The sequence below is a fragment of the Falco rusticolus genome, chromosome 2 (genome assembly GCF_015220075.1).
Source record: "Falco rusticolus isolate bFalRus1 chromosome 2, bFalRus1.pri, whole genome shotgun sequence".
In the NCBI taxonomy this organism is placed as follows: Eukaryota; Metazoa; Chordata; class Aves; order Falconiformes; family Falconidae; genus Falco; species Falco rusticolus.
In genome coordinates, this window is record NC_051188.1 from 91141957 (window position 1) to 91167190 (window position 25234).

The 25234-nt window shown below is 38.4% G+C and overlaps 1 protein-coding gene across 6 annotated transcripts in view; it reads left to right on the forward strand.

Annotated features, from left to right (window-relative positions):
* The window catches only part of SH3KBP1 (SH3 domain containing kinase binding protein 1), a 231460-nt gene that overhangs the window by 205058 nt on the left and 1168 nt on the right, over positions 1-25234 (forward strand). For 5 of the 6 annotated variants that reach the window (XM_037377236.1, XM_037377238.1, XM_037377237.1 and 2 more), the window contains 6 exons: positions 1065-1227; positions 6338-6423; positions 17106-17215; positions 18531-18656; positions 21092-21363; positions 22792-22855. In XM_037377236.1, coding sequence (XP_037233133.1) covers positions 1065-1227; positions 6338-6423; positions 17106-17215; positions 18531-18656; positions 21092-21363; positions 22792-22855 — 821 coding nt within the window. Of the gene's footprint in view, positions 1-1064; positions 1228-6337; positions 6424-17105; positions 17216-18530; positions 18657-21091; positions 21368-22791; positions 22856-25234 lie in introns of all 6 variants that reach the window. The other variant, XR_005102619.1, reaches the window with a different exon arrangement.

Genomic DNA, 25234 nt, shown 5'->3' on the forward strand with positions numbered 1-25234 from the left:
CCAAATCCAATGTGGATTTTGTTCCTGGTGATTTATTCCATGATCCTCTCAGACTGAAACCTAGAACCCATTAAGCAATACCCTGAAACACTCCCAATACCTCTTACATGCTTACAGAGGTGTAATATTCATGAGATACCATAGACAGTGTTGTCGATTGATGTGGGGTGTTGACACAGTAGGATACAGAGAATGAAACTTTTGTCCCTTTGAGAGCTTTGTCCTTTCTTTAAGAAGAATCAGGTTTCCTATGGTGTGGCAAACGTGTTTACATGTTTGTTTTGTATTATGAATTTAGAGCATATTATTTACAAGAGTTATCCATGTGTATTGTACTTCACATGCTCACAGGCACTGCATGTTTGGCATTGGATATTAGTATTGTGGCACTTCTTAACTATGCATAAACAGTACTGCAAATGATCCAATTTTTCACTGGCAAACAGAAAAATTTGGCATGTAAGTCTGTGCTTAAAACCTAAATAAAAGGTCTGATTTTTCCAAGGGTCTATATCCTGACAATCATTGCTACATTTTAATGCTTCTATTTTTATTTAACTGTAGTTCACTTGAAACGTACTTTTTTTTCCCCAGAAATGGTATTTCTCTGTTTGTCCAAGAGATGTTAAGAATTTCCAGTGTAATTGTTTTTGTGACCTTCTAACTTGATACTGTTTCATATTAGAATTTGATATAACTCAATGCTCATGGGAAGTTGTTCCATATGGTATGTAATTTTTTGCCATTCTTATTTTTTCTTACACTCATAAATCAGTAAATTATTAAAATAAAAAATAGCATTCCTATGTACACACTGCACACATATTTTGGCCATGAGGAATTACAGGTGGAAGAGTCAGTCAGGGCAAGCAACTGATTTGTGGTAAACATGTTATTTCAAATAAAGGATTATTTGGGATAGAAGTGGAAAGGAGATAAGCTTTTTCTTTGTATACAGTGTATCTACAGTTAAGATTTCTTGTTTAATTGTAGGCTTGTGAGGGCAAATGAATTCCACTTAATAATATCTGTGTTCTTTTTTTCTGGAAATAATTGATTTAAAGAAAGATCAGAGAGAGAGCAAAAACAGTTAGACTTGCAGAAGCCTTCAGTTCCTGCTATACCTCCGAAGAAACCTCGGCCACCCAAAGCAAACTCTGTGAATAGACCTGGTACCTTGCCCCCAAGACGACCAGAAAGACCAGTTGTGCCTGCGACTCATACAAGGTATTGTTTTTCTCTGTCTAGCACCTTTGGGATTAGTGGAAAAAACACACATTTAAAGAATTTCGATTTTACAGTTAATGTCACAATTTATTTTGTGGTAAGCTGTTTATTTATAGGAAAAAAAAAAAGCCTTTTAGTCGTCTAGCTGGATCATAACTATCTTCTCAAGAATGAAAGTCTTAGGCTGTTAAATACTAGTCCATTTCTACTGATGAGCACACTGTTACTGCAGCATCATAGTATCCACTGCAGAATATGTGGGAAATATCTGCATCAGTATGTTGCACTGATGTTGACTTTCTTAATTTACCTCAAATTATTCCAGCTTAGCCCCCAGCACTAAGTTACTGCAAAAGGTTGGATTGTACTGAGGAACAGTGTTAGACAATGCACATCTCAAATACTGTCAGCTTTGTTTCAGTCCGTTTCCTTTGATTGTTTTAGATGAATTTTTAGCAAAATGAATGTGTCTTCACAGAATGTTCTTTCAAGCTGGTGCCACTGCAGAATACTACTGTCAAATATTTGTGCTGTAACATTGGTTGTTATTCTGTAATTACATGATGGTCTTTATCAGAGGTGGTTACAGCTTTTGAGGAGCACTGAGAAATTGGACTTGCCAACACAACTCCATTTAATCTCTGCTAGAGCTTGGAAAAGCAGAGGTTGCCAAAATAAAAGGCCTCACCTGTAGTCCTAATCAAGTCTAGATGGCTACATTAGTTATCAGCATCTGGGCTGCGCACTGTAGGCTTTCTTTATCCATAGTGAATAGAAATAGGTGAAAACTAGAAAAAAGCAGTTGCCTAAAATGAGTGAGCTGCACATCCAGAAATACTAGAATGTAGGCAATAGAAAAAATTTTACTGTTACACTGTTAGAAAAATTAGCTGCCATTGAACTCCTGGAGTTCAAGTATAGTAGTGGTGAATTAAATACCAGAATGGAATTCAGGGTAGAGTGGAATAAAATAGAAATTCTAGACATTGATTCCCCTCATTCCTCCACATGTGGTTCATTAAACAAATGCTCTCAGTGTGAAATCTGAGACAAATAAAATAAAATAAAGCTTGTGTCTGCCTTGTGCTGCCAGTTCCATCTTACTGAAGTGCTTTGGCTGTGCATCTCTGAGAACTTACCCTTCTATCCAGGTGCTACTGCCACAGCTTCTTTTGGACTTCTTGGCTTTGGACATGCTTGCCCAGTTTTCCCAAAATACAGTCAACACCTGCTGGTCACTTGGGCATGTTTGGAAAAGCAAGTATTTGCTACAACCTTTAGAACTAGCTAAGTGATGTCTTTTTGGCAAGACCAATACATACCCTACTGTTCAGTTTACTGGCTAAGCATGCAACTGGGTAGCTAGTCTTTTGGTTTATCCTTTGCCTTTAAATATTTTAAACATATTATAAATATTTTAAACATTTGGAGTCGTGAAGGTATGTTTTGTTGCTCTTCTGTTTTCCTTTTTTCTGAGTACAAAATTGTATAAAGAAACCATGCATTTGTAAAGATATTTCAGTTTTCCTGTTAACAAAGTGAAAAAGCAGATCCAAACAGTAACATTTATGTTCTTAATTGTCCAAACTCTGGTATGTCTAGCACCAAAAAAAAAGCTTTGTTCTTTTTATCTAATATTGGTATGTTTCAAAGAATTTTACTTGTAACAGTAGTTAGATTAAAACTTAGAAGAAAAGGTGATTTTTAAGGTGATGATGCATGTTGGTGATCACAGTGCTAGCAGTTTCTCTACAAATTTCTTTTCAGCTAATTCAAATTAATGGATTTATCTCATACATATATATTCTGCCTGGTAAGCTTCAAGTTGTAAGGGTGTCTTAAAGGAAGACGGCAGAAACGTCACGTAATGGAATAATCCATGGAATAGACTTTGAATTACTTGAATAATTAAGAAATGTGAAACCTCAAATGGAAGCAGACACTTCAGTAAAGGCATTTTGTTTTTAAATCAGTTCAGTTTAATAAGATAGTAAATATTTTTAAGACAGGCTGGTATCCATTTCCAGAATCTGAAAACCTAAGGCAATTAGAATAAAATTGAACCAGCAGAATTTTTGCTGACCTGTCTTGGTTTAACCCCAGTGAAGTGCTCAGCCCCATACAGCAGCTCACTCACTCTCCCACAGTGAGATGGGGGTGAGAATCAGAAGAGCAAAAGTGAGAAAACTTGTGGGTTGAGGTAAAGACAGTTAAACAGATAAAGCAAATGCTGCACACGCAAGCAAAGCAAAATAGGGAATTCATTCACCATTTCCCATCAGCAGGCAGGTGTTCAGCCATCCCTGGGAAGGCAGGGCTTCATCGTGTGTAATGGTGACTTCAGAAAACAGATGCCATTAACTCAGAAATGTCCCCCTCTTCCTTCTTCTTCCCCCAGCTTCTATTGCTAAGCATAATGTCATATGGCACGGAATATCCCTTTGGTCAGTCAGGGTCAGCTGTCCCAGCTGGGTGCCCTCCAGCTTCTTGTGCACCCCCAGCCTACTTGCTGGTGGGGCAGCATTGAGAAACAGAGAATGCCTTGACACTGTGTAAGCACTGCTCAGCAATAATGAAAGCACTCCAGTATAATCAGCACTGCTTTCATCACAAACCCAAAATACAGACCATGCAGGCTGCTATAAAGAAAATTAACTCTATCCCAGCCAAAACTGGCATGTGATCCTGGGAATTGCTGTAGTTATAAAGTGAGTGCCATGAGATTTCCATGGCAGCTGCTGAGCAGAAGAAGTCTTTTTTTTCTGTTCTGGGTAAGTGGCTTGCATCTTAGCCATCTCACTGACTTTTTGTGATGATGATTGTTTTTCCATTTAAATGCAATCCTCCTTTCCTGGAGGCAGGTTAGAGCTTCAAGGGCAACAGGAGAGACAAAAACCGTGTGGGACAGAGAGTAGCTGTCAGTTTGCTCCAAAGATTTCACACCATATTTAGACATACCTGTGACTACACAATTTACAGATGATTCAATTCTCTGGAGTAGGCAAGCCATGAAAATCTACAGAAAGTACATTTCTACAATTAGTCTAAACTAATCTGCATCCATGCTGCTTCTAACAGGGGCAGGTTCCCTCTTCTGGCACCGCGTTCCTGCAGCCTCCCTTATATTAGCACCAGCATTTGTGCAGCCATTCAGCCATATGGGTCAGGGAGCTGCTCCAGATGGCAATTTATCAGTTTGCAGTGGGATTTCTATTAGTGTGGGGTTTCTTTCAGGCTGATCATCTCTCAGATCAAGCTGATAGCCTGTCTTCATGGGCACAAGCAGAGGGAGGGAGATGCTGTGACCAGGAAGGGATGGCTCCACTCCTTTCAAAACAGTATGGATGTAGATAGGCATAGTAAGCCTGTTGATTCTTTTGACAACAGTTGGGTTTTTTGGTGGGGTGGTTGTTGCTTATCTTAGTATCTTGTGTAGTCAAATGGTAAACGTTGTGACTCTCAGCCCTAAATCACACCATCCTCAGAATCTCCTCCAAACCATACTCACACATTTCCTAGAGCGCTACCAACCCACACGGTGCTCCCAGTTTGCTGGGAAATGTATGTATGCAAAGCAGAGTATGCAGTCAGGTGCTCGTTGCCCTGTCAGCCAGGAAACTATGTTCCTTCTTACAGATTTACAAATTTATAAGCAATTTAAAAAAAAAAAAATTAAAAACCAGCAGATAAGAAAACTGATTGGGTAGATCACTTGGAGAATACCCTTATTTATTATCTCACCAATTAATAGATTTTTTTTAGTAATGTGTTAAATTTCTTCTGTTTCAGTTTCTAGTGGAGACAGCCTGCCGTATTGATAGGTGTGTAGGACTAGCTTGTTTTTCAAGTCATAGACTGGTTGTCTTACCTTTTTTAGTTCATAGAGTATTTGTCACCCTACCACAGTGTTTAACAGGATATAAGTTCACTTAATCTGTGACTTGCTCCATTTTTAACACATATTTTCAGGCTCTTCATCACAGCCTTTCTGAAGACTGAAATAGGGTTTCCATCCACGTTGTGTTTTGCTCATAAACTGCTGCCACGAGTTGAGGTTCAGGCCATCTGTCATCAACTTACAGACACAAATGAAAAAAGTCAATGAGATTCAGCAGCTCACTATGTATTTTACTGTCAATGACTTAATTATTGCTGTTCATAGAAACACACATCTGCCTGGATTGTTTCAGGGACAGATCTATATTTTTACCCATCATTTGGGTATCTTACATACATCGTAATTGTTACATTGCTATGCTGGGAAGAGTAATTGTGGAAGAACTGTGGTATTTGTTAGGTGACCTGATAATGATGGTAAGTACAATTTATTGCATTGATTGAACAGTTGCCATCACAGTAAATATTACAGGGATTTGACTGTGTGACCTGTGCAATGCCTAGCTACTCACCTACGGCTGTCCCTTTTAAAATGAGTTGTTTCAATAGTCAGATTATTTTAGTAGAAAGCTCTATGAAGAAAGAATAATCATGTTGCTTATGTTTGATCCCTGTTTGATTTAAAATAGTCCCTCTGTATGAAGTATCACAGCTCTTGACGCTTGCCTATTCTGAAGACATTTCAGACAGAGTAGGTGATCTTGGTTCTTTGGAGCTGTGGAAAGAATAATTTCATAAGCAACATGCTAAAATGTGGTGGAGGAGCTGCCTTTATGAATAAATACTAGGAACTGCTGAAGTCACAATGCTAGCTTGAGGTTCTCTTCCCTTCTGTAATTCTAGACAGTCCATCACTATAGTTTGTACGAGGCAATTAACTAGAAAAAAATACAAATAAGATGTTGAAGAATGTCCCTTTGCCCTTAGATTTCCTTCATGGGGAGATGCTGTGAACATCTGAAGAATTATTCAGGACACTACAGTATCTAAAATAGGCTTTTTTGACAGGTGTTGAGGAGAAATGAGATAAGGTTAATCCATACAGCATGTCTCCTTTACTGGAGATTGCTCTCTCTGACACATTGCTATTACTCTGGTGCTACAAAGGAAGAATATTTTGCTCTCTCAATATTGATTGCAAGTTAGCTATTATTTTACTGTAACCCACACAAAAACGCCAATAAAATATCGTCTTTTCTTGATCCAAATACAGGAGTGATAGTCCAAAAGTGGAATTAGTGGGCAGTACGGTATCCGGCACTCTAGAGAAAGACTCCTCTGAAAGAAGCAATGACATCGGTAAGTTATAGTGCTTTTTATAATTTGTCTGAGAAATTTATGGTGTAAATTTCTGCTTTTTAGTGACTGTTATGATCCAAAGGCAGATTGAGGATTTGGTGATGAATGTGAGTGCATTTATATCAGATTTTAACTGTAGGATTAAAAGATCATTTCTGCTTTACTTTAAAAAGTTTTATTGGGGTTTTCTGTTTAAATTGTTTTTTTTTAAAAAAGAAATATGGAATAGTGAGCTATTTTGAATAGGAGGGCTTTTGTTATTTCTGTTTAAAAGTCTTGAAGCAAGTGAGAAGGCCAACAATAATAAGTCATACTTGTTTAACAGATGTAATGTTAGTGCTGCCATATTTTTAATGCTGCAAAAGATTGTGGATTTGGTGCAGTTAGTAATCTTTACACTTTACAATACAAAGGAATAGAGACCCAGTTCAGGCCAATTTGAATAAATTTTACTGCAAACACCAATTAAAAGCAGTCTAAATTTCTCCTGAAAATAATAATTGCTGAGCCAGTAACATGAACAGTTTCATCAGGAAATCACCTGGAAAGGAGTAACGATAGGTTATTTTTCTGTCTTCTCTCACCCTCCTTCCTTCTCCAGTTGGCAGTGCAGGAGAGATGTTTGCTGGTTAGATGCTGCAGTAAGTGGCACTTGGAAAGCAAGGTGCTCTGACTCTTGTCCCAGGGCTGTAAGCGAAAGCCGCGACAGCCATCTTCTACCTCGACTTAGAAATACGCCAGCAGCAGCTGCTGCTGTCGCTCTCCTCCGCAGTCGCAGCTGTGCCACGAGAGACCTGTTTTTGTAAAAGGCAGAACCAGGGTACCCTGAATGTGAAAGCATTACTACCTTTCACTGGTGGCATTAAATGTTATTTCAGTGTGGTGGTTTCTACCCAGACTGCTTTATTAATAAAACATTTCTGTAAAATAGCATACTTTTAACAGCCAAACCTGCCTTTTCTTCAGTCTAGAAAGCAGAGCTTTAAGTTATAGATGGTTTTTAATTACAGTGTAACGGTAAAATGCTAAATTGATTTCACATAGGTTTATGAGCTTTTCAGCATTCGTATGTCTCCTTTTTTTTAACCTTCTGGTGTTGCAGTGGTTTGTGACAGTAACATTCTTCTGGAGAAGCAAGTAGTATTTTTTTCCCAGATTTTCATTTGGGATAAACATGGCAAGCCAGAAGCTTGTGATAAATTGCATGAACATTTTTATTGTAAGAGATTAATATAAATTAATAGTATGGAAATGCAGTCAAATTCTACCATTTAGTGTTTGTTACCCATGTCTAGAAGTTTGCTTCAAAGCGTGTAAGCCTTCACTTACTTGAAGGAGAAAGCTGTGACTGCAAATAGCATACAGTGATGTTATGGAAGTAAACTTTTTAAATCTTTGTTCCAGTTCCCTTGGAATCACTATCAGGATAAAAGCTTAGTGTTTTGAGGTTTTTTCTGGGTTTGTGGTTTGTGGGGTTTTTTTAACAGCCTATAAAAGGTTAGGTAAGAAATTTGATCTATAATGATTTTTGTTCACTTCTAGAACTTAGGTGGGGGTCTTTTCTGTTGGTTTTGAGTTGGTGTTTTTTTCAGTGAGGGATAGGATCCAACAAGAGTCCACAAACCAAACCACACATACAACGTGTTTGTTGCAAAGGGTTTAGCTGATGACCTCCTGTTACCACTAACAAGGAGAACATATTGAGCCCAAGGATAAAATAGTGTGAATACTTCAATAAGTATAACTTGATAGGGTCAAACCAGATGGCATTTACAAGGGCAAATCATGTCATTCTAGCCTGTTAGACAACTCATTAAAAGAAAAAAATAAAAAAAGTATGATTTTGAAATGAAAGCGAACCAAAATATTATAAATGTGACAAATTTTCAGGAGGCTTTTGACAGCTCATGTAAAAATATTGTTAAAGAAATAAACAGCCTTTTAAGACAGGGTAGAGCAATGAATTAATAAGCCAAAGCAATTCACAGAGGATTTGTGTATTTTACTGTGAGGATGGATTTGGAGTTCAGGACAGTTTATGGGGCAGTATAATTGGAAAGATTTATAATAAATGCGTTGTATTTTTCATTTGTTTACAAAGAGAACAATGGCTTGGAGAAATCTTGTCGCTAAATGCATTATTAGTAAAAATTATGGATGAGCAAGTAGAGTTGTCCAGTGTATTCCAAAACACTGACGGATCAGGCAGTGTGAGTCCAGATAATATTTAACTGTGATATGTGTTACCACTGTTGCCCCAGTGTCATGTACTCTGTGGGGAGGACAGCCTCAGCTTCTCTGAGATTCATTTTTCCAGTCAAAACGGATCTGATTAAATCTACCATTTGATGTCTTTTCAGTAATTCAAATTTGCAGTGAATTAAAGTGGGCCTATGTACAGGGAAGGTGGGGCTTAGCAGTAGCCTTTGAAGGAAATGGAAGTTGAATGGCCTTTGCAGCAGCTCGAGTGTATGACCATTCTGGTTACTGGGCTCCTCTTTATTCCTCTGTTAGCCCCAATGCCACTCCTGGGCACTTAGAGCTCACAGGGAGGACGGGGAAAAAGCAGCAGTTTCAAGTTGCCTTACCCTCTTTCATGCTTATTCCAAATACTGATAGTGAACCATGGGCTGAAAATGAGTACCACAGCATTCTCCTGGCTTTTTTGCACTGGTGATGTTAAACTGGATAATGGCTGTCACTTTCTCAGTCCTATAGACAGTCTAAAGCTCTTGTTCTTTCATTCAAAGCAGAGAGGTGTACGAAAGCACTGGAGAGACAGTTTTGGTTATAAAAGCAAACCATACTAAAGCTGGAAGGAGAGAAGTTTTCCATTCTGTGAAACCTTTTTAAGGATTTCTAAGTTGGTTCCTTTATCACAATGAGACCACAACCTTTACAACAAGGGAGGAGAAGGAGGGGGTCCTTGGCCATCTCCCAAAAAACAAATAAGTGATCAGCAACAAGAAAATCAGTAATTCCATTGACAACTGAAAAGCAATATGCAGAGGGGAACTGGGGAATCCAGGTTCAAAACCTGTGTTCTCTCTAGGTCCCCTATTCTAGATCAGTGTGTTAAACATTGCTTATTTCAGAAACAGCATTTTTCTGTTCCACCAGTGGATCAGTGTTGTCTAACCAGATAACCTCACACCTTTAAAAACATTCTCACCCAACTTTACCGATCAGGAAAGTCACAAATGATTGGAGCAATGCTAAGATGATATGTAATACTGTACATAACATTCTGCCAGTTGCATATATAACGAGTCCTTTTTATGTAGATGTTAGTGCATGGCTTGATTTGATTAGCATGTTCTGCAGAGTTTTGACTTGACATTTAAATTTCTTGATGATAATACAGCACTGATTACAAGTCTGCAATCTGTACTGACAAGAGCAACATCACTGCTGAATGTAGATATAATGGCAACTATTATTACTGTTGTTCATACCTTTGCTTCTTTCCACAACCCTTACAAAAAAACCTGGAAAACTAGCCTTCAGAATATATTAAGAGGAAACATTCCCCATTCCTCCTCACTTCTTCTTTTGTTTTCTTTTTCCCTGTTTTCAGTGATGCCTTTCCTTTCCTTTCCACACATCTTTCATCCAACTTTTGCTATTTACATCTCTTTGCCATGGGTAACTCTTCTTCATTCCATGAGGGTAAGGCTTTTTTTTTTTCCCCCATTTCTTTTCTGTCCTGTCTTTGCTTTAGTTGACAATGCATAACAAACAAATAAAGTATTTTGTAGAACACCTAATGTATACATGGCTAATACAATTATTTTTTAATTAAAAGTTCAAATTGAGTGTACTGTGACAGAAAATCTTGCACCATAGCACTGAAACAAGAAATTGTTATATTTTATTTTATTGTACTATAAGATGTTTAGGGACATAAGTGATATGTACGGTTTGTATGTGGTGTTTGTCAGTGCTGTGGTTTCCTTAACCTGTTCTTACAGACAGATGGTATCATTGCAAAGTTTAATGCATATATTTCATTGTAATGTCCTTACAGGTTATAAACCAAAAATACTTAGCAACATGCTAGGATGGTCCTCTAGTCTTAAAGAGGAAAAAAAACCCAATAAAACAAAACAAAATGAAATTTGAAGCACGCTCACTGGCTTTCAGTGGAAAGTGTGCGGTCATATCACCCAAGACATTGTCTCCAGTATTGCTGTGGTTAAATCTGTTGTAAAGTCTCATGTACCAATAATTGTTCTGGATTGGCCGTGGCTTTTTAGGCTTAGTTAGAAATGCTTCTAAAGCAGCATAAGCTATACTGAAAGTAAGCCCTGTTCTACAAGCAGAAGAGTAGTCGTTATGTAGAATTACATTGATTTCACCAGCTTAAATTCATGCGTTATTGCAAAACTTAACTTTTTTTTTTTACGTTACGTGTTTCTTTTTAATTTCACAAAGAACTGTTATATCTGAGGGCCAGTGCAATGACAGAAACATATAGCACATGTAATAGCTTACTGAATCAAAACCTAATGCTTCCAGAAAATTACTGAATTAGTCTAATTATTGGTATTGAGTTAGTTTTGCAAGTCAGGATTAATCCTAAATTACACACTTTGGAATCCTGTAGTCCTGAAACAGGTCTCGTCTATCCAACAAAGGCTTGCTTTGAAATTGTGTAACACTAGAAATCATACAGATTTAAGCTAAGTGATTTAAAGAATAAGCCACAAAGAAGTAAAAATAATATATCTACTGTGGAAATGCTCAGTTAATCCACACAAGAAGCAGTTTCTGTGCTTTGCAAAAAGACTGAGCTACACAGGCACTTTCCACACAGAGCCAAGCAGAGACATCTTTCCAATATTTTTCCTGGCTCTTTACACATTCTGCATAGTATTTATGAAAGTAGTTAATAATCATCAGTGCTAACGTAAGACACATATGCCTTCATTGACTTCTGCTGAAATATATAGTGTTGGTGTGAATTTTCTTGAATCTCTTGATTCCTTGAAAGCTGGTTAACATGAGTCCATTTTTCAGATTTCTTCAGATGTTAATTTTCAGAGCATTTGCTGATCGATCATGGAGTACTGGCCAAACCCACGTTACTAGCCGCACTCTTTTTCTGTTCCTCCCTCAAGGCTGTTGCTAACTTGCCTGGAAGGGTAGTTTAAAATACCCTACTTGAAAATATCTAATAAACAAACAAACAAAAAATCTTCAGTATGTTCATGTTTCCTTGAGCTGTATTTGCATTTTTTCTAGAGCTACAGCATGCTCAAATTTGTTAGGAGGTGATCACTGTGCCTCTGACTGGAAGAAAAAGTGATCTAATAAGATTTGGCCCACACTAAGGAAAAAGATGTAGAATATTTCCAGTAAAAGGTTGTAGAATGGAGCAGGTTTGTCTTTAAATCACAGGCTGTCATACTGTGAGACTTTATAATTATTTTGCCTGAAGACAGAGTAAAAGTTGGAAAAAAGAAAATACTGGTAAATATAAGGGTTGGAGGACAAAATGTGACTCATATAATGAAGACCACAATCTGCTTAAACCAATTCTTTCTTTCTGTGCTGCTATTCATGCTCACTTTATTAGAACAAATCAAAGGAGCAAAATTGCCCAACTGGGTTAAGTTATAGTATTTATGTCAGTGAATCAAAATCACCCATAAACATAGTTGTGAATTGTAAATATTGTAATCAGAGATATGTTAATGTTCCATTACATAATTAGGTCTCTTGCCCTGGAGGGTCCAGAAAAAAGCAGTAAACCAGAAATTTAAATCATTCTCCATATGTATCAAGTTGAGGTGCCTGAAAACAGCATATCCATTTCTTCTAGCTCAGTTTTCTTGACCTTTCAGTTCTTTCTTGGCATCTTCTGAATCGTTAAAAATAAAATCCTTATGAGGGCACTGGCAAGTGGTTTGCAAAGCTCATTATGGCAGCTTTCTATATTCAGCTATTAAAAGAGATAAAAGTCAGGACTGAAATGGGAACAGATAATTATATTCTTGAGGAAAGGTAGCTGTCTAGTGACTGTCCTGGGAAGCCAGATAAGCTGTTTCCCTCCAAAGCAAAGAACCATGCAGACAAACCTCTTCAGCACATCACTGTTACACTCCTGAACACAGTAACCCTGCAGGCAGCCAGCGAGCTCCACAGCTAAAAGCGAATTACCCAGATCTTAAAAAAAGGGTCTGCAGTTCATTATGTAGCATAATGAATAATTCAGTGGCCCTGACCCTGGCTGGGAGCACGGCTGTATTCTTTGAAGGGTATGATGCTGTTCAGCACAGAGGGACTAGCAGAATCTCGGTGCTCGAAGTAGTTAAAATAATTGTGGTCTTCTGAAAATTCCCAGTAATATTCAAGTTAATGTTTGAGTTGTTCTTTAAGTAGTGCTATATATTGAATGGACATCAATGCAGAAGATTTTGTCTGCAGTATCTCTGTCTCATTTCATAGCTTACAGAATTATTGTATTTAAAAACAGTATAGATAGCATTTCACAAGTCTGTTGTCAATCTTTTAAATGCGTTGAAGATGATTATGAAATGAAATCTACCTCTGTGGCTTTTGTGACTTTATCTTCTTCAAATTAATTGAACGCCACCTTTGCCTCATTTCTTCCAGCCCTGCTGTATTGCTGTTCTATGAAACCTCAGTTTGAATGTGTTGATTCTGTTACCCATCACTTGCCATTTCAGTTTTCTCAAGGTGAAACCTGTCTGCTAATTCAAAAAACTTTACATCTTCATTATGTATAAATGACTTTGCCCAAAGACTAAAAATTCTAAACGTAAGATAACATTAAGGCCTAGCCACATTTTATGCCAGAATAGTAAATTCAGGGGGAGAAAGGGGTAAGGAAGGAAGTATAACCATTTAACAGCTTCTTGCTGGGTTTTTTTTGGCGGTGGGAGGGATCGAAGGTTACTTTCCAGGAAGGTACAAGTCTAATGAGCTGAGAGCTTTTTCCTTAAATAGTTGTTTTCCTGAATCTGGGCATTTAAAAAAAAAAAAACCAGCATCATCATGCTTTAAATAACCACATTTCCAAATGAACATAGCAATGGGGGAAAATACCCTATTCTTAACTGGCTTGGAAGGATAGCAGAGAATAATTATTGCACAGCTGACATTTTTCATATTAATTATGTTTGCTCAGTAAGCCAGACATTGTATTGTGTGTACTACACTAGTGTATTAAAATTACTCTGATGTCTTTCTTCCCGTCTCACGAATTACTTCATGAATTACCTGCTCGATCAGTGAGACAGTAATAATGATGAATGCATGTCCTTATTTGTAGAACAAGTGTCAACTATTTTTTAGTTAGGGAATGGCACTGTTAACTGATGGGTGCCCTCTATGTTCTATGTGTTCAATAGAACCTTCCTTAACTGTTTGTTATTACTAGACATAGAGAAAGCTGGACCACTACAGAGTTCAGGTCTGTTGGATGCTGATGCTGCTTTACTGGCAACTAACGTGGCTGTGAATACAGTAGACTGGACTTTATTTCTCGTGACATTCCATTTGGGCCAGCTCAGGAAGGTTTTACATTTTGCTTAGTATGTGGATTTAAGCTCCCAACTTCTGATAGCTACAGAAATACAAACTGAAATAAAATCTCTGCATTTAATGACTTCGATGAGTCACACCAATATAACTTTCTTTCCACCAGCAAAAAATAATCAAATAACCAGTATGAGAGTATGAGTGAATTCATTACTAAATCTACAGTATAGATGACAGTAAGGCAGAGGTGTCTTGAGTGGTTCAGTTCTGCATTTTACTAGTTACCAGTTTACTAGATGGGAGTTCTCCTGAATGAATCCGTCATAGGTGGTGACCATGAAAGGTGGTGATAGCCTTAGATGCTGAGCAGATTTGGGAGCAAGAACCACATCTAAATAAGGAGAATAAATGGGGAGATAAAGGACATATGGAAGTTTTTAGCATTGTATCAAGAGATGACCCTTACACTTAAATAGAATTTAATTTATAGTATCAGCTGAATGGCTGTGATTTCACTAGTTTGGCAGCAGATTCTACCTGTGGAGCCTTTCCAACTTCTGCTCTGCTTTTTTTTTTTAAATTCAGTGCAGGTATAAGCTGAGTTATTTTTTCTAGCTATCAGAAATGCATTCAGAAGTGGAAAAAATGGAGGATTCCTGGTATATCTTGATAACAGAAGCTTTGCACAGAAATGTTTATCTTTCACAGTACTCATAGAATGTGTGGAGCAGCTTTTATCTGCAAGTGCTCATGGGTCTCAAGGGCACATATTCATACACTCTCCTTTTATCCATACATTTTACAATTTAAACATGAATATTTGATTATTCTGATCAAACTCTAGATAGAAAATAGAACTCTAGGTAATTATTAGTTTATTTAAGCCAAAGAAAAACACTGAATTAATGCCTTCGCTATTTTTTTCATTGTTTTCTATAGTAGCATAGATACTTACTTTTTCTAAGAACAGAGGAAGGGACAGTGACGCTTGCCATAGAAGCAGCACACAGAGAGAGGAAAGTCATGCTCTGGATCCTTCCTAGGCTGCAAGATAACTTCAGCCCGTTTGCTTCCCCCTGAAGCAGGAGTCTGCCCTTCCTCTCAGTTTTAGCAACTTGTGCCAGTCCTCTGGCACTGATACTGATCCTTTCTTCAGCACAGGTATCTGTGTGGCTGGGCACGTGCTGTGGGAAAACAAGCTGGATTAAACTAGCTCAGGAAAAAAAAGAGTAAAAACAGTTAGGTGGGAAAGAGTGGCTGGGACAAATGGAAGCATTGCTTTGGTCTCCATTTGTACTCATGTATGTGAGCCTTACATGTTTATAGATGAGTGCATATTTTTCATGTCAATACATTCCTGCTGTGCAACTGAACACAGTAACACAGTGGTGAAAATTAAGGCAATGTATTAAAATACATCAGTGATTCGCTGTGTCATCTTAAGGAAGTCATTCACCTGTCTCACGTGTTAGCTTCAAAATGGATATTACTGGAAACTAGCTCTTACATTTCCTCCCTCCCCCCAATAAATTAATTTTTACTTACATTTCTCCTCTCCTGAAACCCTGAAGTTCTGTAGGACTCCAGACAGGTTTTGTGCAGTCTGCTAATGTTAACTCGTTTTTACTTCAAAAGCACTGTGGCCTCACCTGATGTGTTGGGTACAGTTGAGGCTTTGGATTGCCAAATTCCCATTGACAGACCGGGAGACCTACCTTTGCACGTAGGTTGCAACAGTCAAGAAAAAAGCAATGAGAGAAATACCTGGTAGAGGACAGTGGGGTCACTGGTTATATACAGGAAGAGTTGCTGCAAAAATAGTCGTATTTGGAGTTGACTATTTCAGGGCTATTGAAAGAGGGTTTTTTTTTTTCCTTCTTTTTTTCTGTCTCCCAGAGATGGAAGAATATTGCTGAATAAGGAGTGTCTGATCCCATTTACTTCCTAGCTGCCAAATCATAAGTACTTGAAATTAGTTTAAGTGTCCTTCAGTGCATATAGTTTATTGCACAGGCCAGTTAATTCATTTGTTTTTCCATTGTCTTAATTTGTATGATGGTTGCAATATGGCAACAAGGCTGGATCTTCAGAGATTCATTGTTCTGTAACAGTTCTGGAAATTAAGTGCCCAGTATATATAACTATTAACTTAAAATCTATTTCTTCCTACATGTGTGCAGTGAAAAATAGTCTCTGACTAATGAATATCATTCCAGTATTTGATTTGCGTCTGAAAGTAGTTTTACAGCATTTTGATTTATTTGGTCTAAAGTACCTCTTGTATGTTTCCTGACTCGTTTCTGCTTAACACATGCAGTAGGGCATTTTGAAGGGAGGTGAGTGAAACTGATAACCCATAAAAATAGATGAATGTTGTTAAGCCATTTGATTCAGGCATGTAATCACGAGCTGTGGTATTCCTTCAGCCTTCACATCATTCTTTCACGTAAACATGCTACCACGTGGCTAGATTCAGTAAACACTTCCCCAAGAACATTTTACTCACCATGAAGACAGTCAATACTGCATTTGAGCAGACCTGTTTTTCCTGGGCTCTGCAAAGCTTCAGGGGCCTGTTGGAGTTTTTACTGACCATAACCTCCAGGCTACTGGAGGGAAATATTCCTCTCACCTATAGCTCCTGGAAACTATGCTGCCTCCAGCTGCAGGTGTCCAGGAACCTGCAGACCACTTCCAGCTCGATCATTCGTTCTGTGCTCCCCTAAGGAATTGCTGCAGATGCAACGCTGAGAGTACAGTTCCTGAGGCAATGCATGCACTGTCTTAACGTCTCCAGTTATCCAGGGCGAAAAAGTTACTAACCCCTTGAACAGCAAAATGGAAATTCTGAAACTGTTTACTCCATGCTGTAGGACCGATGTTGTCATTTAGCTTTCGCTATGCTGAAAACAAAGCCAAAGGCTCCTCTACATGTTCCTCCTCTGCTTTATTGTGTTTGAGATGGAAGGGTAATTGTACTTGGCAAGGGTGACTGGATTACAGCTGCCTTTGACTTCCAGGGCCTTTACCTGTCACGGTGGCTAAACATGTGCAGAACACTGTGATACAGTGGGGAAAATGGGATTTGATTTCTTTCAAATTAGAAAAAAAATTGTGATTCTTTCCCTTCGAGGACAATTGCAAGAAAATCAAATCAATTCTATTTTATTTTTAAGACTTGGAAGGTTTTGACTCTGTAATACCAATTGCTGAGAAGCTTAATCATCCAACCACAACCAGACCAAAAGCTACTGGCAGGCGACCACCCTCGCAGTCTCTTACGTCTGTAAGTTAATTTTCTTTTAAAGATTTTTTTTTCTCATTTTTTCCTCCCTCCTATTTGTGTTCCCTGGTGTTTTTACTACATTTGCACAGGCATTCCTTCACACGTACAGTGAGGCAGAGAGATGCAGCTCCAGAATATTAGTGTCAAAAGGCTGCCAGTGTTTTGAATATTGATGTTTAAAACATTACCTCTCTTACAAGATCTGTACCTCTTTATTGGTTGCTGCCAATTATTCCTGGCCAGCCATGTCTGAGCCCAGAAGAATCCTTTATAAAAATCTGTGGAATAAACTAGTTTGCTCTAAGTATTAAGGATTTTGAAAGTGTTTCCCAAAAGAAGCATTTCTCTTGGTTTCTTTAGGACATGTATGAGATTTTGGGGACAAACAGACTATTTCAGCCTTCAACAGCTCATGTGTTTCTTCTCATTAAATTCACAATTGTAAACATAAGCATGATGTAAATTTCTCTCTAATATGTATCTTTAGACAAGTTGGTCTCATAAACCATACTGTGGAAGCCACTGCTCAGTTTTTCAGGGGGTTGGCGTTTGTTCCTTTCCATGCTGATTTGCATTCTGGAATATCAAAATGAGAGCAACCACTGATGGTTACCCATGTTCGTGTTGCTGAAGAAAAACAAAGTGGAGGAAAACAAAAAGGATTATCATGAAACTAATAGAACACAAAAAAGAAACCTTTCAAAATTGGCTATGTACATAAATACTGAAATATAGACAACAGTGAGGTTTTTCTTCCTCTGTCAAATCTATGGGGAAAGGAACAAGGAGTGGAAAGAACCTTCCCTGTTTGCACCTTTACAAAGAGGCCGTGCACAAGGCAGCCCTGCAAGTGCCAGCAGTGTGCACAGCCAGCAGCATGCGCCCTCTGAAGAGCAGCAAAGTGAGACCTGCACTGACCATGGCAGAGCTGCCCAGGTGGCAGAGCTGGCATCCCCACAGCACGGTGCTCAGCATCCTGGCCAAATAAGGTGCAGCTCTTCTTGCAGATAGGAGGGTGCTTTCATATTTTATGATATAATGTGATGTAAAGGTGTAAATTAATGTTGAATTTAACAGCAAGTATACGAGTATTCATCAAGTATGTCTCATTTTATGAAAGCCTTGAAAATAAGATCTAAAAAACGGGATGGGAGGAGCAAGAGTCCTCATTTCAAGTGTTGTCACTTTTAAAATGATAACTAAAAAAAAGTAATCAAATAAATGTTTTTCTTCTTCCTTTGTTAAATTCTTGTACAGTGAAAATACCTGCTTTTTTTTTTCCCCTCTCTTGTGGTGTGTGTGTTTGTCTTGAAAGTCATCCCTTTCAAGTCCCGATTTCTTTGACTCACCAAGCCCTGAAGATGAGAAGGAAGAACATGTTTCCCTTGCTCACAAAACTATTGATGTGTCAAGGAAATCAAGAACTGTTACAATATCACAAGTAAGTTAATTGGAATGCCTCTGCTTAACCTTATCATGTGCATCTTCATTTTTTCAAACAGTATTCAAATATTTATTTTGAAAATTGAATTCAACAGTCACCTGGTAACTAGCCCTTTTAAAGCTTAAAATGGTAAGGGTTTCTAAACATTTTTCAGTGTTTGAAATCCAAGTCTAAGGTGAATTGCACCATTAAAATGTCTCCATAACCATAATGTGAAAAACCATATTGTTCTTCTAGTGTAAATACTTTTCACAGACTCAGAGAAGCTAAGGAAATAAATTTTAGAAATTTTAGAAACAAAAGCCTTTTTTTTTTTTTTTTTTTTTTTTCAGCTGTAAATTGAGTTTACATTAGAGGGGTCTGTAAGCAGAGAAAATAAAACTCTTTGACCCACTCTAATAGTATGTGAATTTAAATTTGCAAGTATAATCACTTTTTATACTGGTAGTAATTATTCATGTTACAGGCTTGTGCCATTCTTACTGTATATTGATAGAAAACTATAGGATAGTTGAGTGTTACAGAAGGACTGTGTAGGTCAGGCTTTAGAGGTTGGAGCTATCTTGTAGTATATAGGGATATCTTTAATAACACAAATACTAAATTCTAAGTATCCTAGTGTAACAGAAGTGTCTGAAAGATGAAATCATGCACTTCTGTGATCAAGTTATCAGCATAATGTTTTGCTGTATGGCTCCCTCTTCTGGGAGCACTTTGCATTTAGGAAAACTCTTGAGCCAAGATTCATAAATTACATGCTGGTATGCCAAAGATGTAGAAGGTTCCCGTGAAACAAGGTGACTCCTATCAGAAAGTACTGCTGGAGGAGTTAATTTTGATAGCCAGTTAAGCTCTGGAATAAGGTGGTCAGCGTGGATGACTTCAGCTGTGCCTTACTCACTTGCTCTGGGTTTAAACTCAGCCTGACGTCTCTTTTCAATCCAAAGGAAACTTGCTTCTACTGATATAAGGATTATTATCCCTGAAAGATCCATTTATAGGTACACATTACTCACAAATGCACACACATATATATATAAAATGTTAAAAGAATATTATTAAGGTCATGAAGTCAAGCATTTAAGTCACTAGAGTGATTCAGCTGTCTTGTGATTGTAATGCCATTTTCATTTCTATGATCACAATTTTTTCTCTGCACAGCACTTTTTTGTGCAGTGCCTGCCCAGGGTGGATTCTGTGCTCTATCAGGCTTGTGTATTAGTGGGGAAGACTGTTCTTTGCAGAATCTGGTTGATCCTGCTCTTCCCTCTCCATCATGCTTTCTCCTAATTTTCATCTGACCACTAACGTTTCTCTCGGTTGCTTTGTCCACCTAATGTCTCCTTCCATTTCCGTAACATTTTTTCTCAATATCTTACCATACTTTCCATTCAACTTCAATCTCGCTTTTCCAGAGATGGAGCTGGAAGATTGCCTTAGTGCTTTTTCTTACTCTTGGCTAAATTAGATTTTCAGATACTCCTGGCAGCACACATTAGCATTGCCAAATAACAATATTATAAATTATTAAGACTCCCCTTACTTGCCATTGTGCTAACTGTACTTGTACAGTGTTCTGTGTATGCAGTGAAGTAGCTGGTCATGTTTGGTAGGTGGACTTCAGATTTTCTATGCCTTGTCTAATAAGTAGAGCACTGGATTGAAATTCAAGAAGCATGGGATCCTTCTGAGCTAGCCACGTGGTTCTAGGATAACTAGGTTAATGCTGAATTTTCTCTTAAGTTCCTGGAGGAATAAAGAGCCATTGGTAGTTATGGGAATTCACAGAAGCTTCAGGTAACAGAGGATAGTACAGTATTTTTTTTTTATTAATAATAGATTATGATTCTGAAGGCATGGGATTTTGGTTTTCTTTTTATATCACACCAACGAGCAAACTTGAGGAATCTTTTGCTATTTTCGTAACACTAGGCGCAACATGTAACATTTTTTGATTTAAAAAAAATGTTGGATGTTGAAGATTCCTTCAATGGTTAGTTGACAATTGTAAATTTAATCTGCAAAAAAATGCAACTTGGCTTCTTGGCCATACAGTTTTGTGCTGTGCAAGAGATGTCCATGGATGTAGGTATGTTCTCACAAACCTCTGAGAGAAACACTGAGCATCTGTCCCTGGTTTGTTTCATGCTAGACCTGAGATCTTGGAAATGCTTGTTGATGTCTGATTGTAACAACTGTGGAAAGTCTTACTGAAGCTGTCTGAACTTCTGCATCCCAACTAGACTCCCTCTGATGTACATGTACAAAGATAATGACTAATCATTACATTTGACATGCTTTGGTCAAAACTGACCATGTTAGACCTTGGACTTTCAACATTACTGAAGAGCAACAAAACACTTAATATTTGTTAGAGGTCTGATTTTCATAAAGCTTTCTCCAGAAATTAGATGTTATTCTTTTTGTTGCAGGTGTCTGATAATAAAACTTCCTTGCCTCCAAAACCAGGAGGTTTGGTTAGTGGCAGTAACGTACAACCATCACTATCCCCTTCACCGTCACCTGGATTTCACTCAATTGCTATGGGAACAACAGGCCACAGGTCAAATTCCCCATCCCTGTTCGGTACTGAAGGAAAGCCAAAGACTGAGCACTTGAGCCAAGGTCAGACTGCCCTGGAGGAGTTGAGAACTCAAATTAAGGAGCTAAGAACCATCATTGAAACAATGAAAGACCAGCAAAAGTAAGTACTGCAAATCACAGCCGTTGGTGGGATGCAGCCGTTCCTGCATGGTGGTAGCAGTTCCTTCTTGAGCTTGCCTTCCTGTGTATTACTCTGCACAGTTTGCCTTTGTGTTTGTGAGTGATTTTCATCTGACAGAACACATTCAGGGGTGAGAAGCTCAGGGAAAAAGGCTGACACGATCCATCTGTAACAGCTTTTTCCCTGTATTATTACAGAAGCAGACATTTATGGGGTGTTGAAAAAGTTAAGATACAAGCTATAAGCAGTGAATAATGTTCTTATGTTTTATTTGCGAATAACTATTTGGGAACTCACGTGCACTGATCTTAATAAGGAGTGCATTTCTTCCAGTTGTAGTACAAATTACTACAAGTTCCTAAAATTATTAAATCAGTTTGTTGTTTGACTGTTAGCACATTTTCCCAGCAAGCTCGTATTACAAAAGAAGTAATTGAATTGTGATTAGGACGTGTGCAGACCTGGTGTGTTTATGACCCTGAATCTTGCTGGTTTAGTGTTGGGCATCTTTATTAATCTTTGAGCTGCTCATTTCTTAGGAGAAACTGGGGCTGGCACGTAGCTTTTGCTATTCCTGAGAATATTTAATGTTTTGGAAGCTAAACCTTCACTTACATTGTCAGCTGTGTGTAGCACAGACAGGAAAAAGAAAAGGGAAAGCAGCATGCAGAGACTGTGGCAGAACAGAGGTGCACAGGGAGTTTGGGAGAAGATGTGGGAAGGGTGTGGTTCAGGCTGGATCTAGCTCCAAGCCCCATGGCTTCACTTCTGAGACTGACACCTGCTTTTCAGGTCTCCCTGGCCCTTCTTGCAAGGGCTGCTTCCACCTACTGGTTTCTGTCTTAAGGTGAGATCACTCCGTGGAAGCATGAGGAGGTGTTGCTCCTTGTAGCTATGGTCCCCTTCCTGACAAAGAAGGTTGACGGCAAATCCATGTTTAGGATCATTAAGTCTTATAAATGAAGTTGAAGGTTATGTTGTATTGCTGGCATAAACAGCTTTTAAGTGGCTTAAGTATGTGATAGAATGGGCAGGATGTGTGTTACCAGTTCCTATAAGCCACCAACAGCCAATCCATCTATGTTTTGTACAGAAAAAAAGGCAAGTTGGTGCCACCACAGTGTTGATACAGCCAGTCCAGAGTAAAGCCTGTGGATGCAGGGCTTCTAAGAGGAAATACATTGTTCATTAGCCATATGGGATGTGGGAGGTTCTGTACTTTCATAACGTGTCTTACTTCTCTGTTGTATAGCGTATAGTATACAAGAGTATACTGACTTTAATCAGTTGTTCGGAGGGAAAAAGGTAACTAGTGAAGCAGGGAAAGTATGCCTCCAAGAGGTGATCATTTGTATTTTACTAGTTTAATCATTTCCATTCCAAGCTTTTTTTGCATTCTTTTAACAGAAAAGAGATTAAACAGTTGCTGTCTGAGCTGGATGAAGAAAAGAAGATCCGTCTACGATTGCAGGTACTTAAATTATTTATAATGTTATGGAAGTATTGACAGGTTTGATTTAGCCTCAGGAATGGGACATAAAACTCTGCTTAAATACTTAGATTCCACTGAATCAAAACCTAACATTTCTGAAAGGGATATACCTGTTTCCTTCATAGTGTTGTCAGTCTGTGTCATATATATTACTATACTGCATTCTTACTGAAAAGCCTGATAATTATCTAAAAATTTATAATTTAGGAAATTAAACACAATATAGGTTCCAAACTATGACATTTTTTAGCTTCAGTTTTAGTGGTTTGATTTTGTCACAAATTAATTTATTGATTTTTTAATTATTTGCTCTCTCCCTAAGCTTTATATTTTGTAGGAAGCTTGTCTTAGTGTTGATGTGCTTGCAATATTATTTCATATAGCAAGATTTTTATGTCTGCTTTACAGACTGTACTCAGGTTGTCTTTACTAAAGCATCCTAAACAATATACAAGAAGCTGCTCTGATTAAGAGCCCAGTTACTGCTGCCACAGTTTGTATAGTACATTAGCTCTAGATGTTGTCATGCTGGCGTAGCCATTTGCCAGGTAGCATGCTGCCCTACTTGTGTGAGGGTTGTGAAGCTGGGCCTTTGCTAGGATCATTGGTTGGTTTTCTGGGTTTTGGAGAGTGATTTGGACAGTGGCCTTAACAACGTGCCTTAACTTGGGCAGCGCTGAATTGGTCAGGCTGTTGGACTAAGTAATTGTCGTAGGTCCCTTCCAACTGAAATAATCTATTCTGCTCTGTTCTAGTCTATGTACTTGATAAGTGGTTCAGTATTGATTATATTTTATGTTTTTATGGTGTAGGTCAACTGTACTTTACCTTTGTATTAGGGATAGAAAATTGAATTGTAATGTCATTAGGCTGTTCCTGCTCAGTAAAATGCTTGGGAACATGGCAAAGGGTGGCAGAACAGGGTACCATCACTGTCTGTGCTCCAAAGCTCCCTAAAGGACTTTATGCATGCAACCAAATAGAAGTATGGCTTCTAGTAACACACAATTCATGTTCAGCTAAAATTGAAATTTATTCAGGTAAAATCAATGAAGTTTTTAAATAGTGGTTATTGATTTAGTCTTACAGGCCAGACTATTCAGAGGTCTGGATTCTACCTTCAAGGATGCCTTCACATCCGTTACAACAGGGACCTGCATTGATGGTTTTAAAATCATAATCTTACAGCTGAATGCTTTTACCCCAGTTCAAATGTTGTTTACGCTGGTAAATGCTCAGGTGCTAGCCCAGGTGGCATTGTTAGCTTTACATGAAGATGCGATAGTCATAAATTATCACAGCTCTCTGTTTGTGTGTTAAAGAAGGCTGCCTTGATGATATGGCACAGTTGAGCACTGAGAAGGTGTGTTTGAATAAATCTAATACCTCTGCTTCAGGGTTTCCAGTGTCTGTCAGAGGTGCCAAGTGTACAACTTGGGCTGATGGTGGTTTCAGACTCGTCCCTTTACAACACGGGTGTACATTCATCAGAGCCCTTAAGGTGCCTGGACGCAGGCTTGTGGGTGTAGGAGGCAACTAATGCAAGGAATTTTGTAAAATAAAACTTTGTAGCAATAAAGCTTAGCTTGTATAAATGTCAAGTTGTTTAAGCTGCACAAGATGAACAAACATGGCATTAAGTGTTTGCAAAAGAATGTACAGAGATAACGGGCAAAAGAAAGTACAGAGATAACAGACAGGCAGTTAGAAAGTAGCAGAACTATAGAAAGAGGAGAAAATTCTGGCTTAAACCAGTTCAGTAGTTTGGCTCTGAGGAAACAAGCGTATTGAGCATGCACCAGATTGAAAGACTTACCTAATGATGTAATGTAAAAAGACGAGGGCATGAAAGACTGCCCACAGACTGCCCACATGTAACATATGCTATTGCTGAATGTATAAATATCTTTGCTTTGTAAAATAGAGTGAGTGAGTATGGTGATGCGATCCCCCTCACTCCCAGCGCTGAATAAACAAATACCTGGTACTCAGAGATGCGATTCTGTGAGTAGTTTTTGCTACCAGGCAATTTTCAGCTTCACGGCCACTATCCCTATAGGAGAGAGACGATAGGTTTTGCTCCTCAGCTACTCACTGTCAGCAGTTCAGTTTACTTGTGCAGGGTGTAAGTGCAGCAGCCAGTGCATGGACACAGTGCACATTCTGCACCTAATTCCTGGCAGTGAGCTGTGTGACTTGTGAAAGTTGTCGTTTAAAGAGTTTGAAAGGTCTTGTGGTACATTCGGCGACTATACTTGTCAAGTTCTGAGGGGAGGAAGCTGTGCGTGCTCATCTTGTGCAGCTGAGAAGGTCACCTCAATTTGTGAAAGCTGTGGAAATGAGTAATATAAAACCCAT